Below are 15,518 nucleotides of genomic sequence, written 5' to 3'. Positions count from 1 at the left end.
CACAAAGACTTATTGTAACATTTTATAAGTAATTTAATTAAACTTATTATACATGATCATAGTGTATGTTTATGATTTAGTTCGAACCGGACCACTGTGCGCTGGAACTGGAAGCAGCCGGCTTTGTAAATTTATAAATCATAGGGGTGGCTGGAAAGCAGCAGTAAAAGTAGCGGCTTTGTTTTCCTGTACAGTAAGTGCAAAATGTTCGATGGTGATTTTATGAAAAAGGTATTGTAGTTTTCGTAAAGCGTTTATTGTTCGTGAAACAAGACACCTCAGCTATTATGATCAGATCAGATCCTTTATAGAACATTTAGGAGAACATTGGGTAAAATTGTTATAAATTGTTGAAGTCAATACCCGAAACCCAAAGAAGAGGTCTTACGTAGAGCTATATTCTTTATAGATTTGAAACTAAAAGTTGTTATATGTATATTTCTCAGTTGTACATGCTTTAAATACATGTATGTAGGTAAGGATCTCCCTATATTTTTGTGTTATTAATTTTTCTTGAAAAGAGAGCTGGCAAGGGGAAGGGAAAGAAGTTTGTTGATATGGCACTTTTGTTTGAGTAAAGGTTTTGATTTCGGTTTTTGAAACTCGTTTTCAAATGCTCATCAACTGGCAAGTGTTGAGGCGCAGTTTATGCCGATGGGAACATCTGGCATATGTAGGGAAATTCCACGTCCTGATGCGTCATTACAGCACAAACCCTTACCCTTGGCAACCTCCAACCCAACACCCCTTTTCGCATAGGGTTTTATATCCCTACCCCTGAGAAAATTCACTTACTTGGTAAGGAAGACAAAATATAATGATTCTTTCAGTCAACTTTTGCGCAATGAAAACTATAAGGTAGATTTTAATGAATTAATTTTGAGCGATACACAAATCAACAGAAGGATTCATCCACAAGGTTATTTTATAGGGTATTCCCCCAGTATTACTATATTGCTCTCTATTTTATAAAAATGCAACACCTATGATTTATGAGTAATCAACTAATGTAAGAGATATGTCTTCAGACAATTAGGCTACCCATTTAACTAAAGTGCTTGGTAAACATTTCTCTACATGATATACTTATGTACATAGTTTAATATTTATATTGAACTTGTGCAGGTTGAATGTTTAGAACAGAAGCCATGACGACACGTGCTAGGAAAGCATTAGAAGTCGATTCTCCTGCCCCTGCAAAGGGATTACCCCCGGAATTCCTACCCACATGTCAACAACTTTCACGCCCCGAACTATGAGGGTTCCCTATTTCAATGTGGAGCCACTGAAGCATTTCATTAGACATGATGTTAGACGACATCTGCCACCGAAAAAAAGGAATAAATATGTTGGGAAACTACTAAATAAAAGTGAAGGTAGGCTCGAGTTACGTATTTGAGTTTGACGCATGCCCGTCACGTCGGAGGGAAGGATCAAAATGATCGCATCGGATCATTATCATGATCGCAAATGGTAACGAGGAAACCCGCAAAATGTGGGACGCCCAAGGAAGGAAGTGGAGTAGTGAACACATGTTCCTGTCTTGTGTCTTGTGTGGGTTGTTCTTCGGATGGAATAATTAACAAGTTTAATTTAAATTTGAACCGGAAACGTGTGGAAACCGAAAACGAAGACTTCAAGATGTTTGGGGGGAGTTCTGTTCTCTGCACCACTAACCCCACGATATGTAATTCAATCAAGCAATGATTCGGTTTCAATATGCCAAGCAAAACCTCGAAAAGCCGCTTAATGTTTGAGCTCAATTATATGGCTTTTTGTTTTTGGGGTGCGGAGCTTGTGCCCCGCCCACTTTCCAGCCCATAAACGCCTCAAAGTCGACTACAAATAGCGAACAAGGAAGTTGAACATAAAATGCGTCTTGTTTTAGCTCCGTTGCAAATTATGTTCGGACATAAAAAAGCGAAACTTTCGTGTATTACCCACTACTCAACCACTGAACCACCACCCACTTGGTCTGAGGGCAACCACAAAAGTTACTCTTTTATTTACCCAAACGAGGGGCGAGGCCGCTGCTCCAGGGATGAGGATGGAACTCTGGGCTACGGGCACTGGGCACTGGGATGCGGGACATGTGGCGAACAACAGGCGCAGCAAGTGTTAAGGTGGTGTTGTGGCGCCCCTTAATGGAATCAGTCCCCCGAACTCGACTCGCCTGCCCAGATAAAACATGAAACGCTTTTAAGTGTTCCTCGCAACTGAGGTTAAACACCTCAAAGGCAACTCGGTGCGTCTGGCAAAGAGCCGAGTTGAGTGGGTGGGGATTTCGCTGGTTCGGGGGAACCCCCCTGGCAACTATGTACGCCAAACTCTGTGGACGTGGGCTGATCAAATTAACTAGAAGGTGGGGATCAAGAACCGAATTGTGATTAAACTTGGGAAAGGAAAGGAAAGGATTCAAGGTGAAGGAGACAAATAGCGTCGCCTTTAATACACTTTACAATTTAAATTGCTAATAATTTGAAATACTAAGAAGTAAAAAATGCGTAGGAAAGTTCACTTTAACTTGGAAATTCAGTGTTAACTAGTGCCCAAAGCTTGCAAGTTTACCCAAGCCAATTTCAACTCTCTCAAAACGAAATTTCCCTGGGGACTTTTCCTTGCTCTAGAAACAGTTACTTGTACACTTTAAACTTCACCATTTTCCCCCCACTCAAACAATCAATTAAGTAACCAATTCGCCCTAAGACGACCAAACTCTCCAAGGGTCAATGTGTCCCATTCAGACCATTGATACTTTCGAGCTGCTGTAACAATATGAATCTCACAGCCACACAAGAGCAAGTTGGAATGGATGGGTGTGCATACAAAGGATGGCAACCGAAATGCACAAATAGGCATTGAAAATGAAAACAGAGTCTTTAGTAATCTTCAGTGACACAATAAAAACACGACAAAAAGTATTCAAAAGGGAAAATGAGCCACAAGCAGATACAGCCTGTGTGCGTGAGTCAAGTAAGTGGAAATAATCGCAGACAATAGAAGAAACTGGGGGACTCCACTCGCACTGCATCCGCGTCTTCAGCCTCGGCTGCAGCTATGTACTTCTCAGATACTTCAGCTGGCAACCGAAGTGCAAAGTCATATTGACAATCGCCGGACGCTCGAGCTGCAGCGTGCATAAAGTCAGCCCTGCAGATACAGATACAGAGTCGTTGCACTTTTTAAAGTGTCGCTCGTACTCCAGCTTGAAAAAAAAACACCCAATAAGAAGTTGACTGAGACTGAGACTTTCGTCTTCATTTAAACGCCAGAGTCGGATTAACACTTAGAACAGTCGGAGTTACAGTGGCACAATTATGGAAATTAATTAGCACCTTTCCACCTTTCATTCTATTTGATTAAAAAACAACTTAAAAAAGGTAACATCTTATTATTTTCTGTTTTGAATTTAAAGTATTATGTTATTTAATTTTTATCTTGATGGTAATAATGTAGACCCATTCCAACCACTGTGCAAAATTACGAAGAACCTGACATTGACATGCTTGCATGCTCCTGACTGAAGACAGAAGCTCCAAGTCCAGGGGATGAGCAGATGCCCCTCATAAAGAACCGGGTGCAGGGATCAAGCTCATGCCCCGCGTGGGCGATGTCTGTGCGTGATTGGAACTGCGACCGGGATGAGATGTGGAGGCTTCTGTGCTGGGGCCCTGGCCAAGCTCTATTAATATCCGACTTCCTACAATTTGGTGAATGCGTAAATTGTATGTGAAAGGAAAGCTGACTTTAATGCGTCATAATTGATTCACAATGCGGATGGCAAGGCGATGGCTTGATTTGATTAACGCAGAATGTAGAATGTAGCTCACGGATACATGCTCCCATCTATGTATGTAGCTATACACACCGGCACACACCCACACCCACTGCAATTGCAGCTTGACTTACTGCCAAATTATTGATTTTCGCGGCATCTGCAGTGAGTTCATGTCGCCAGTAAATGTGTATCTTTGTGGGCGGTTGACTTTGCCATCGCTTTGCTGGAAGCCCTTCAAAGTACTTTTTGCCTTATTTTTCCATCACAATTATCCGCTTAAAATGCCAAAGCGGGCCAAAGCAGCAATGGGCAAAGTATCTTTAAGATGCAATTCAGTTTCGGGGGGAAACTCGAGCCGGTTCGACATAATTGAGCGCTGTCGCCGCGGACCCTCGAAAATACATTTTCAATTAAACGCCCATCAATGATCCGACAGTTAGCTCGCACACAATTGGTTTATCTCACAGATACGAAGATGCTGCGGCGCTCTAATGAAGATGATGCAGCGCATTTTGTAGGCTGCACGAGTCGGAATTAAGACAAAAGTCAAGCCAGTCGCAGCCAGATGGACAAATGACCAGGAGATGGGAGAAGTATCTGACTGATTCCTCGACAGCTGCCACGAATCGAAAGGAGAAACTATAAAAATGAGGAAAAATAAGAGCGCGTGCCAATGAACTCTGTGGTCAAAAGGAAAAGAAACCCCGAGTCAGATACATTTTATAACTGACCGATGATGCTTGGTGATTGCACCGCCAAAGATACTTATGTTACCAAATGCTATATTGTCTATACCTCTAATTTCCAATAAGTGTCTCTTGAAAAAGCACAGAGAAAAATGCAATTTCTATTTCGACAGTTTCCTGCAGTTTCTCAATTTCTTGGGTCTCGAGGGAAAATCGATTCTTGATTCGACAGCTGTCGCTGGAAATTGATCTGCTGCTGCAAAGTATCTCATGGATTCACATTTGCATCGCACTTTGAGTAGTGGGGAATGAACCCAAGCCGAGTCATTCATTTGATTGCCAACTCATATTTCCAAGGCGAGGGGCATAAAAACGGATAAGCCCGGTTCCTTTTTTTATCATTTTTTCTTGGTTGGTGGTCCTCGCGAGTGTTTAATTAAAGTTCTTCTCGCTGCGTGGGTGGCTGTTTTCTCTTCTCTGATTTTTACTTGTATTTTGATATTTATTTTGCGCTGAAATCATTTCCTTTCTGGACTTTGAGAATCCAGCTTCCATTTGAATTTTCATTTCGGATGTGCGGCAAGTTCGAGGGGAAAAGCGACCGTTGTGAGCGCATTTAAATGTTAATTTTGTTTGGCTACACGTGCACAAAAAATCAAGCAGGTAATACGACGGAGCTAAGAGTACCATGGTAGTCGAATACACGATACCCTGCTTTCACTTAATCATCTTGTTTAGCAGTTCAGCTTTCTGTAGGGCCAATTATAACACTTCATCCCAAAATTCATGTTCTTATATGGTTTAGATGCAGAGATCGTTGGGAACTCTGGGTGTAACTTACCTTTACCCAAACCCAATATGCTCCTAAATCGAATGGGTATAGAAATAATAACAACTGAGGCCGACAAAGCTCCAAGAATATAGTGTTGAATGTCATTAGCGCTCTGTCGCCCATGGGCACTCTGCCCTGAGTTGGGGGAGTGAAATCCAGTTAAGTCGAGAAATAAAACCGAACAAAGCGTGGTCATGGGGAGCAGTAGATGGCAGAAGGGCGGGTGGGGGCCATACACATCCGTAAGTGGCCAAGTTGATGACCGGAAACGGCAACAGTTATACATGTGAAGAAACAAACACCTGAGGCTCGGCGAAGAAAACGTAGAACGACGGTGGAAAACCGGGGAAAAGCTGGAAGGTTGGTGGGTTAGGCCAGAAAGGTGGTACCTTTTCCAGCTCTTGGCGGAATTGATTGTCCACCCACACCGTGTCTCACAATTGACGCAGCTGGGCACAGCTGCACTTTTCAAGCTGCCTCTCAAGTTCAGGGCGAAAAATTGGCAATTCAAGCGCAAAGCTGTCAACTGTGAAAGGAAAAGACGATGGAGATACCACTGATTCCAGATGGTTTCGCTGGAACGAGCATACACATGTATTTCAAAGGGTTTGGTATGCAAAAATGTATCTTATTTTGGGATTTATAAATGAAAACACAGAATAGATGTAAACAACGATAAAATATAAAGCTATCTTCTAGCATTATAATTAAAATATAGAACTTATGCTATAAGAACCTTTATTACGTTTGTTAATATTATACTATAATTTGTGAATATCGTAAACTAGTAAGATGAATTAATAATCCTACGAATTACAAATTTGTTTCCCGTGTAAACTGGGCATTTTAGCAAATATCTTTTAGTTTCGTTGCAAATCGCTGCAGATGCGGCGTTTAAAAATAGCCAACGTTTCACCAGCCAAGCAGTGAGTGCAGCAAAAGGGCATGAATAACTGAGTGCAACTGCATCAATGCGGCAATGAGGCAGATCCGAATGCAACTGACAGGGCGGAAAAACTGATAATATAGAGAGCTTGGATACCCTAATGTCACATCTAATGTGTTGCATATTAGTAATGCCATCTTTGCAGTCAAGTTAAACCATGTTATATGAAAAATCCACATAATAAAACATGATTTATAGAAAATAACATAATGGTAGTTATTTTAAATTCATGCACTCTTTTATTATCTTATCGCATACCCCTTAATATACCGCCCATTCATTGCTGATTCAGCTGGAGTCGTTTTCCATTTCCAGGTCGTGAATTTTCCGCGGCTTCTCCGCGGATTGCGATGCGCTTTGATTAACGTTTTGGGCCATGGATTCACTTCAGACTTGATGTGTCGATGTTGCCAATGCCTGGTGACAATTGCAGCGGAGTGCGGGGGGGTGGGGGGTCAATCATCCGAGGGGGAGGATCTGCCACGAAGGTGCGTGAAGAGGTGGGTGGACTGGGAGGGACGTTTGTCGTGTGCGTGATGCGCATGAGCGAAGCGTCATTGCGCCTTAAATGGGAGCAGCACAACTCGAAAACTTGCAACACGGCTTGCAATTCTGCACTGCTGCACAGAGAGAAATCAGGTGATGATTTCAACAATATAATTTTATTTTTTATTGCAACATATCGAGTGACTAGGCATAAATGTGTATGATTTTTGGTAGTTACTGATATAATATGTATATGTTCTTTATGCGATAAAGAGGGAATACAATATTGTGCGCTGTGTATTGGCCATAAAATTGAGAAGGAGGAGTATTCGAGCTGCAAGGAAAGGAATGGCGGAGGAAAGGGGGTCAACTTTGATCGCACGGAGTAGTGGGCTTGCGATTTTAGACATTTCTCATTGTGCTCATTGGCAGTTGTCTGTGCAGCGATGCGTTTATTAAAGTCGGGGGTGCTCCATGGAATATGAAGAGTGAGGCGGCTGGAGGGGATTGGGGTCTTCCCTTTATCCTCCATACACGTTACCTCCACCTCCGCTAACTTCATCCCTTTCCCCCGCCTTTCGCATTTTGCTGCCAAACTGAAATTGGCATTGCCATTTTTGGTAGCTCTTTTGGGGTCGCCCCTCTTTCGACATTGACAGACCCATAATTCTCGAAAGGGGCCACCACCGTTACTCTACCCTCTACCCTCCCCCCTTCCCCCTTCGGGAACGTTTCCTTTTGTGAATTATTGAAATTGCGCAGTTTTTGCGATTGATCTCCCTGACTGAGCTGCAGTTGCAATCGGCCTGCTTCGCTTCTGTTTTGTTTTGCTGCCATTGCCGGGAGTCCGGGATTCAGGGTCAGATTCGATGTCAGTCGTTGCCAATCAATCAATCAGAGAAATAGCCAAGTTATCGCAGGAGTACCAGTATTTTCCATTTTTTCTTCTACAACTGTTGGGAAAGCCAAGCGAAAGACTTTTTAGGGCCACGACAGATCGAGCCAAGGGATATTTATGACAGCGACTGACACTAGCAGTCACGACAAAGAGTATCTTTTCCAACAGAGATGCATCTTCAAAAAAAGGTTGGAAAAAGGTAAAAAATTCAAAACTATCATATGCCTTTTGAGGCTGCTCTAATATAAAATATGAATAATTCTTGCTGGTCCCACTGATTTTCAACAGCTTTCCTAAAAGTATACGAAAAATCAATCAAATGCTTAAAATAGATTATAGTTTCGATAGATTACAGACAAAACTCATTAATTTACATAAAACAAGAGCACTAAATAATCCATCTTGTATCGTGTTCCTGCAATTGAACTTCAAGCTTGATGACTTTCGTTTTTTATGTAAGGACAAGATAGATAGAATCTGTATCTATATTTATTATATCTATCTATAATTATCAATAATAAAAGAAATGCCTCAATAGAGCTCTTGCTCAAAACAACGCGTCTGTGGAGATTTCCTCCCAAGTGGCACGATCTGGATCGAGTTTCACTAGCCCACATAAGTCTATATCCATATCCCTATACAGTGGCACCCAAATGCATTCAAATTCCTGGCCAGAACACAGCTTCGATCGCAAGTCAATGCCAAATTAAGCAAATAAACAAGCCAGGGGACAGAATTCGCGCTGACTAAAAATAACACAGCCACGGAATGGTAATTGTGTTTCCTTGCAGTTTCACCCCTCGCTGAAACTGAAATTCCATGGGGAATTCGATGGAATCATAATGAAAACAGAAAATGGGACACCGCGGTCACACTTGCGTGCGGATGAAAAGAAATCAAAGCGAAAAGAACAGAAATGTGGGGGGAAATCGGAATCACAACGAACCCAAGGCTCCAGAGAAAGATCCCACAGAAATCTGGGAATAAAACACGAAATAAAATGACACTCAATGCTCTCCACTTCACAAAAAAAAAAAAGAAATCCAAAGGGGTGATGATGAAAAGGGAAGCGGGGCCATAAAATGGCCAATTATGACAAATTTCGATGTGAATGCGCTGGTAATGCTCGAAAAGCATTTCAAACCGTTTCCACTCCAGAACCTCTCAACGTCATCATTAGCACCCGTAAACCTCCACCGGCATTTAAAGCTCTAAAACCAAAAAAAAACCATTTCCAATTACGAAATTCCCTCAAGATGTTTGACCTGGAAATTTGGGATACCCTTGAAAAAAGTTACGACTTTGTTTCAGTTGCCTGAGTGCTAAAAACAAAAAGAAACAAAGAAATGTTAGTGCTTTTATTACACTCTGTTTCCGGTAGTCATAATTTAATATCATTTTTATATTATTTAATAAGAACCTTAGTTTAGTAATAGTTTTATAATAGTTTATCTAAGCAAATTACCAAAAATATAAGTTTTTAAATTATTTCAATTATAATTCCTATACATCTTCAATGAAACAAATTACCAAAAATATAAGTTGTTAAATTATTTAAATTATAATTCCTATACATCTTCAATGAAACAATATAGCTATAATATAACTATTTTGGATTGAATTCAAACCTCCTAGAGCCCATTTCAAAATACTTGCTTTCTTCTAACACAATCTTCTAGCGAAAATTATAGTCTCTATAATAGAGAAGATAATCTGGAAGATCGCTGAAAAGGAGAAGTCAATCTTCTACCAAGCATTTAGCCTAGATTCGTTTCAATTTTTGCAAAGTTCAGATTGTGGGTCAAGTAATTTCCGAGTTTTCCGCCTTCTCCACCTCCACGGTTTCTTTTCCTTTTCTTCCCCCTTTTTTTTTGGAGCTCCTCCTTTTCCCAACCGATCGGCAATTATCCCGCAAACGATTTTCACGACTTTTCCTGATCTTCTTGCAAGTCGCCTGCCATCTATCTCTATCTCCTTCCTTCTCTTTCTGTGGAACAAATTTATTTTACCTCAAAAATAACCATTAACAATTTTTCTTTACTAATCTTTGCATCTACTGGCTGGGCCAATAACTCCCCCACCACCCCCTGTTCAACGAGCGCAGAAATCCGATCAGAGAAAGAGCAAAAAGAGTTTTCCATTACGAAAAATTGCTTTAGGAAAATGGTTGGCAATGTATAAAAATGTCAAAGATCGCATCGTTCGAATTAATGATGGGGAGCGTGGAGAAAGAGAATGGTGCACTGAAAACAAAGGGGAACAGTTTGAGAAATTGAAAATTTCTTTGAAAATATACACTTCGATTTTCCTTCAAACATTCCCCTAAATTTGGATATGTACTCTTAGTTTGAAACAATAAAATCTGTTTTTGTTAAGAGAAACTAGTTTTGTTATGTTCTCAATGCCAGCATGTATTCGAATGAAATCATGCTTTATTTAATCATCATTTTAACCATGTTGCACCCAACCAGCACAACCTCCTGGACAAGAAGGCGGAGCCGCAGCGGCGAGCAGAGCAATTGCTAAATGAAATCAAAAATCATATATCAAGTTACTTAGATCAAGTCTAAAAACTCACCTATAAAGGTTCCAATGTGAGCCATGTTGATTTAGTCTCTAGATTTGCTTAAGAAATATATTGACTTTGCTTTAAAACGAGGTTTTTATAGATCGCTAAATTCGTTCTGGAACATATGTATCTAATTTAAGATTTAGCGCAGCAAATGAGCACTTAATATCAAAAGTCAGCAGAAATTACAAATTCAGGAATGTTAATTATAATAAAGTACTACATTCTTATAAATTTCTTATATTAATCTGGTATTTAAGCAATATTTTATTTTTTTTTACTATATGATATAAATATATAAATATAAATAATATTAATATAAATAATATATAAATATAAATAATAAATATATAAATATATATCATAAATATATGTTCATAAGATATATGATAGATTGTTTTAAATTCTTATGAAGTTCTAAGATTTATTACCATTTTATATTTCATTTGAATGAAGAAGTTGGCCAAATTTTCCTTTGTGTGAACGGATTGGAAAAGTGGGTGAGGATAGACTTACTTTGGCCATAGTTTGGTAGCTGGTAGCTGGAAAGCACTTAATGACGTCATTACAAGCCAGCACAGCACGTGCTCTTCCTCCGGCAAAGGAGAAAAATGAAATAAGAATTCAAATTTGAATTCAAATTTTCAACTCAGTGGTGGTGTATCGAGTTCCATGAATATGCAAATTGCTAAGAATCGAGGGAGGGGATTTGGGATTGGGATTGTGGTGTTCTCGTGCGTGAATTGTAAATAAATTTATTGCACCCGCTAACTTCTCTATATCTTTCGCCTGTTGTTCCTACTTGTTGGTCTCTACACTTTTGGTTTTAATGGTTTGTTCATGCAGAGTTTGAATAATAGTCACAATTCCCCCATTGTTTCTATGGGAAAAAATCATGCATATGTAATTCACGGCTGGCGAGGGTGCCAAATTATTTGGCAAATGGCGAAAATGCCAACAATGACAAATGATTTATTAGGCCTGGGGTGAGAATTCCGATTGGATGGGAACCGGAAGTTCTAAAGTGACAATCCCCAAAGAAAATCGATTTAAACGTACTCAAATTGATGAATTTGGCATGAGAATATGTTTGGAATACAGGCAATGGGATCGTATTGGGAATGCAACTTGTAAGTAAGTTACCATTGAAGTTCAAGTTTAGAAAATATATCTTATAAATCATATAAATACGAGTATTTGATAATCCTTTTTATTCTCCAAGGATAATGATCTTAAATTCACAACTTAATTATCATGTCAATGAACACAGTTCCTTAACTACACGAGTAAATGGGAATTATTTATTTTCTGCGGAAATTAAAACATTTGAGATGCCTGCACAGAAGCAGCAACGTGGAATATATCACAATTTGTTGGAGGGGGACGCCCCGATTTCAATTCCTTTGCTTCCCGAGAACTGGCCAACTGGATCCTGCTGCCGGTCATGGCCATGGTCATTAGTCGGGGCCCTCGACTCCGGATTCCTCCATCTGGCATTTCAATTGCAACAGATCCAGTGCGATCTAGACCTAATTGATTGACTGCGGCGCAGGAAGGTGCCGATAATATTTATGCCACGTACGATTTGGATCCTCTTGCTCCCGCGCCGAGTGCAATTAAAGTGCATTTTCCAGCGAGAACAATGAGCAATTTTAAAAGATTTCCACGCCGGCACTCAGCACGTTTCCTACATAAACCACAAGCACCAGCAAGTAGTAGATGATGATGATGATGATGGTGGTGCAGCTGCTCCAGCTCCAGCTTCATCCTCCATTTTCCGAGTTTTTCACAGTTTTCAGAGATGGAAAATTATCTTAAAGGAGAAGAAGTAGAAGGCAGCAAACGGTAAACACGAATCGCTGCAGCGGCGAGGAGGCATATTGCGGTGCAAGTAACAAGTGCAACGTGGCACATTTTCGAAAGCTCCTCCGCCACTCACGATTTTCACCCCAGGAAAAGCCAGCAGGCAACATATATTTTCCCATTCCCTGCTCATCGGGACCACTGGGGGTCTACTTCATCTGCGACGGAGTTTGTAACAGGCTAAAATAATGCATTTTCAAACATAAACATTAACAACGAAAACTATTAAAATTTAACACATGTGGGTTACTAACTTTCTGCTTAATTGATTAATTATCAAAACGTAAGTTATTATTTAAATAAAAACTTATAGGAAAAATAATAAAAAATTAAAAATTATTATCAGCTTAGTTTATATTGACCAATAAAATACTTACTTTTTAAGCTGGGAAAAACGAATGTATCTTAATGTGACGAAAGAGTTTGTAGTTCAGCTTTTGCACTTTACAGATTGATGAAAATCAAGATCAGTAAGTAAAGGATATCATTCTAGTTGCTACGCTTTCCTTCATCACTTCAACATGATTTTTTGTGCTTCTTTTAATGGAGGATTATCCAGCAAAACAGTTGCAACAGTTGCATCCATCAACTGGAGAGCGTTGCTTTCCGTTGGCGAGGTGGTGGCCCTAACTTGGTTTCTTTTTTCCTGGACTTTTTTATATACAATATACTTTTTTTTTGTTGGCTGTAGTTGTCAACACAAAAGTTTGCCGGTCAAGGAGGCTGGCGGGATAAAAAAGCAGAAGAAATCTCAGCAGGCGGCGCCAGTTGAATGAACTCGGCGGAAAAGCTGAAAAATGGTTCAGTTTCGTTGGTCTTGCTGCTCGCATTTTTGTTGTATTTTCTTGTTGTATTTTGTAGGTTTTTTTGTTGTTGCGGCCAGGTAATGATGATGTTGCCAACGCATCGCAGCAAGTTCCCTGTGAAAGGAAACGAGGCCAGACACAAATGCTGGAGCAAAATCAGACACCGAAGGAGGGCAGCAGGAAACGGGCCACAATAGGACAGCACACGGGATGTGATGCCATACACTGGCAGAAATATCTTGAACAAATAACTTTAAATTTAATCAGAAAGTGTGTGTTTTCTGTGTTGAAGGATTTAGTCAGAAACACTCGAACAATATTTCAAATACAATGCTTTTATGAAATTAGTTAAGTCTAAGCATTTATTCAAAGTGCACTTTCAAATGCTCGGCGACCGGGAGATTGGAAATGGGAGGGATCGTCATCGTTCCAAGCCAAAAGAAGGAGGAGCACCGGCAAGTGGAACAGGAACTGTCTTAATTCCACAATCGATGGATAGTGAGAGGTTGAAAAACCATCCAACGAGCCGAAACCATCTGCGCATCTAACCCATCTAAGTGAAGTGCGGGGGAGCTACACAGATCATCTGGAGACTATATGCATCCATACCAGACCAACTGCATCCAGCGGATGCAACTGCAGCAGAAGCTGCCGCTGCCGTGGGGAACATTTTCATCACAAGCTGGCTAGCATTTGGTAGCATCTCCATTGGAGCACCATTCCCAGTTCAGCTCCGTCCACTTGTAAGTCAATGGCGTGTAAAATAGCTGGCGGGCATTCTCCGGACATTCGGACAGCGGACGGACCTCTTGGACACGCGGATGGACAGCCGAAGAAACCAGACGAGACGGCTGCTCGCTTTTGCATATGCACTTCAATCAGAGATGACCAATCGGATCGAATTAATATAATAAAATACCATACCAATACCAACAATACAACTTATATATAATAGGTTTTCCAATCATGATATCTCTTTATAAAGCATATAGATATCTTTATCATATCTATATCATATTAAAATACTCTAGCTAACAATCTAAAATATAGCACAAAATAACTGATTAATATTTAACTTTTTAGTATGTACCAAATATATCTAGTATATGTACTAAATAACTAGAATATAGAATTTTTTATAAATTTCCTGGAAAATAAACACAACATTCGTAGATTGAACTAATCAGCACACATTATCAAGTGAAGCTACTTCATGGCCACTACAAATCCTGGCTCATCTCTGGCAGCTGGCGGGGATCTGTGGAGCAACTGAGCAGCGGCAGCAATTGAGTTGATCGAGATGGGGGCTGCAAGTTGCAGTTTCATGTGGCTGGAAATTCAGAAGTTAAGCAGACGCGAAATGCAGCTGCTGTTCGATCGGCAGATCGAGATGATCATGATTATGGCGATGATAATTATTATGGTGTTGTTATGGCTGCTGGTTGTTGTTGCCACTTGTGCTGCATGTGGCTGTGCTAAAATTTAATAAGTGCTGAAATAATCAGCGCTGGCTCTATGCAAACTTGTTGCAATCATTATGTGCTTTTCGTCGCTATTGTTGTACTCGTAGTTCTTGTTGGCCAAGTCAATGAACTTGGTAGTACTCGTCGTGGCTCGCCTGTGTTTGTGCAATGTGTGTAATTCAAAGCGAAATTATAATGTTGAAAAAATTGTGGCCAGCGAAAAACGAGTTGTACAGAGCCACCAGTTCCAATCCCCCCAACTTCACAGACTACTACTCCAATGACCCCACTTCCTAAGCCCCCCCAGCTCCTTGTACCTCTTAATAATCTCCAGTGCAAAGTGTTTTACTGGCTTTTGAAATGTTTATACACTAAACAAATTGTACGAAAAATTTAAACCACATTTTATACCACTAATACTTTGCCCAGATTATAATATTTTGTATTTATTATTATTTATTTATTTATATTTCCAATTTCAAACATTAGATATCACACTCGCATACATTTTCTATATTGTTTCATATATAGTTATCTGTAAGGGTATTCTAAGTTTCGTAGTTAAAATTGAAGGCATAAAATAACTTTTATGACACACAGAAAATTCTTGTTGTCGCCGCATTTTGTTGTTGCCGGGTAATTAAATAAAATTATGTTACAGACCTGTCCCTCTTTTTCTGGAAAAAGAAGCCGCCCCAAGATGTGAAAAGAGTGAGTTGACAAACGCTGACACGCGAGAAAAGGGGAAAAAAGCACGCGAGCGAATCTGTCAAACATACATAGTTGTTTAAAAATAGTTTTAAATGCAAAATGACGTTTGACAAGGGAAAGGGGGAAACTATTGAGTGTCATGCACTTGACGTCATCTGGCCAATTGAATGGAACATAATTTGATTAGCACTATCTGCTTATATGGCATACAAGATTTAAATGACTAACTGTCTTCTCTTATTTTGTTGCTCTATTATTCAAATCATATAGTAATTGAACCATAGTATTATACCATATTATTTAAGGTTCGATTTCAAACTTCCAATCCTGCTAACTCACTTTGAGATCCAACCTTACCTCTTCGCTATCTACCCATTTCAATCAGCCTTTATTTTCTGTTTTTCCCCACAAACAATCCCAAACTCCAGGGCAAATATCTCTATCACAATTGGAATATCATCGCAGTGGAGAAGTAGCCGT

At 40.0% G+C, this 15,518-nt stretch overlaps 1 protein-coding gene and 1 long non-coding RNA gene across 2 annotated transcripts; one reads left to right on the top strand and one right to left on the bottom strand.

The window, feature by feature from the left end:
- The first annotated feature begins 3,050 nt into the window (after positions 1–3,050).
- LOC117140095 lies at positions 3,051–4,424 on the top strand. Its single transcript, XR_004459399.1, has 2 exons — positions 3,051–3,380; positions 3,457–4,424. It is a non-coding gene; the product is annotated as an uncharacterized LOC117140095 (long non-coding RNA).
- A 5,602-nt stretch (positions 4,425–10,026) lies between these two features.
- Positions 10,027–10,266, bottom strand: LOC117140989. Its single transcript, XM_033304240.1, has 2 exons — positions 10,205–10,266; positions 10,027–10,148 (listed from the first exon to the last, which is right to left on the bottom strand). The coding sequence occupies exons 1-2, from the start codon at positions 10,227–10,229 to the stop codon at positions 10,075–10,077; spliced, it is 99 nt and encodes a 32-aa protein (XP_033160131.1). The 5' UTR covers positions 10,230–10,266; the 3' UTR covers positions 10,027–10,074.
- Between the last annotated feature and the right edge of the window lie 5,252 nt (positions 10,267–15,518).

The sequence above is a fragment of the Drosophila mauritiana genome, chromosome 3L, assembly GCF_004382145.1.
Source record: "Drosophila mauritiana strain mau12 chromosome 3L, ASM438214v1, whole genome shotgun sequence".
NCBI lineage: Eukaryota > Metazoa > Arthropoda > Insecta > Diptera > Drosophilidae > Drosophila > Drosophila mauritiana.
Note: the sequence above shows the minus strand (reverse complement) of the source record. Positions and strands in the feature narration are given on the sequence as shown.

Excerpts from the sequence above, each read along its gene's own strand:
- LOC117140989 (XM_033304240.1), bottom strand. The coding sequence starts at position 10,229 with ATGGCTCACATTGGAACCTTTATAG. Across the intron at positions 10,149-10,204 it reads TCACATTGGAACCTTTATAG|CAATTGCTCTGCTCGCCGCT; the intron begins GTGAGTTTTTAG and ends GATTTCATTTAG.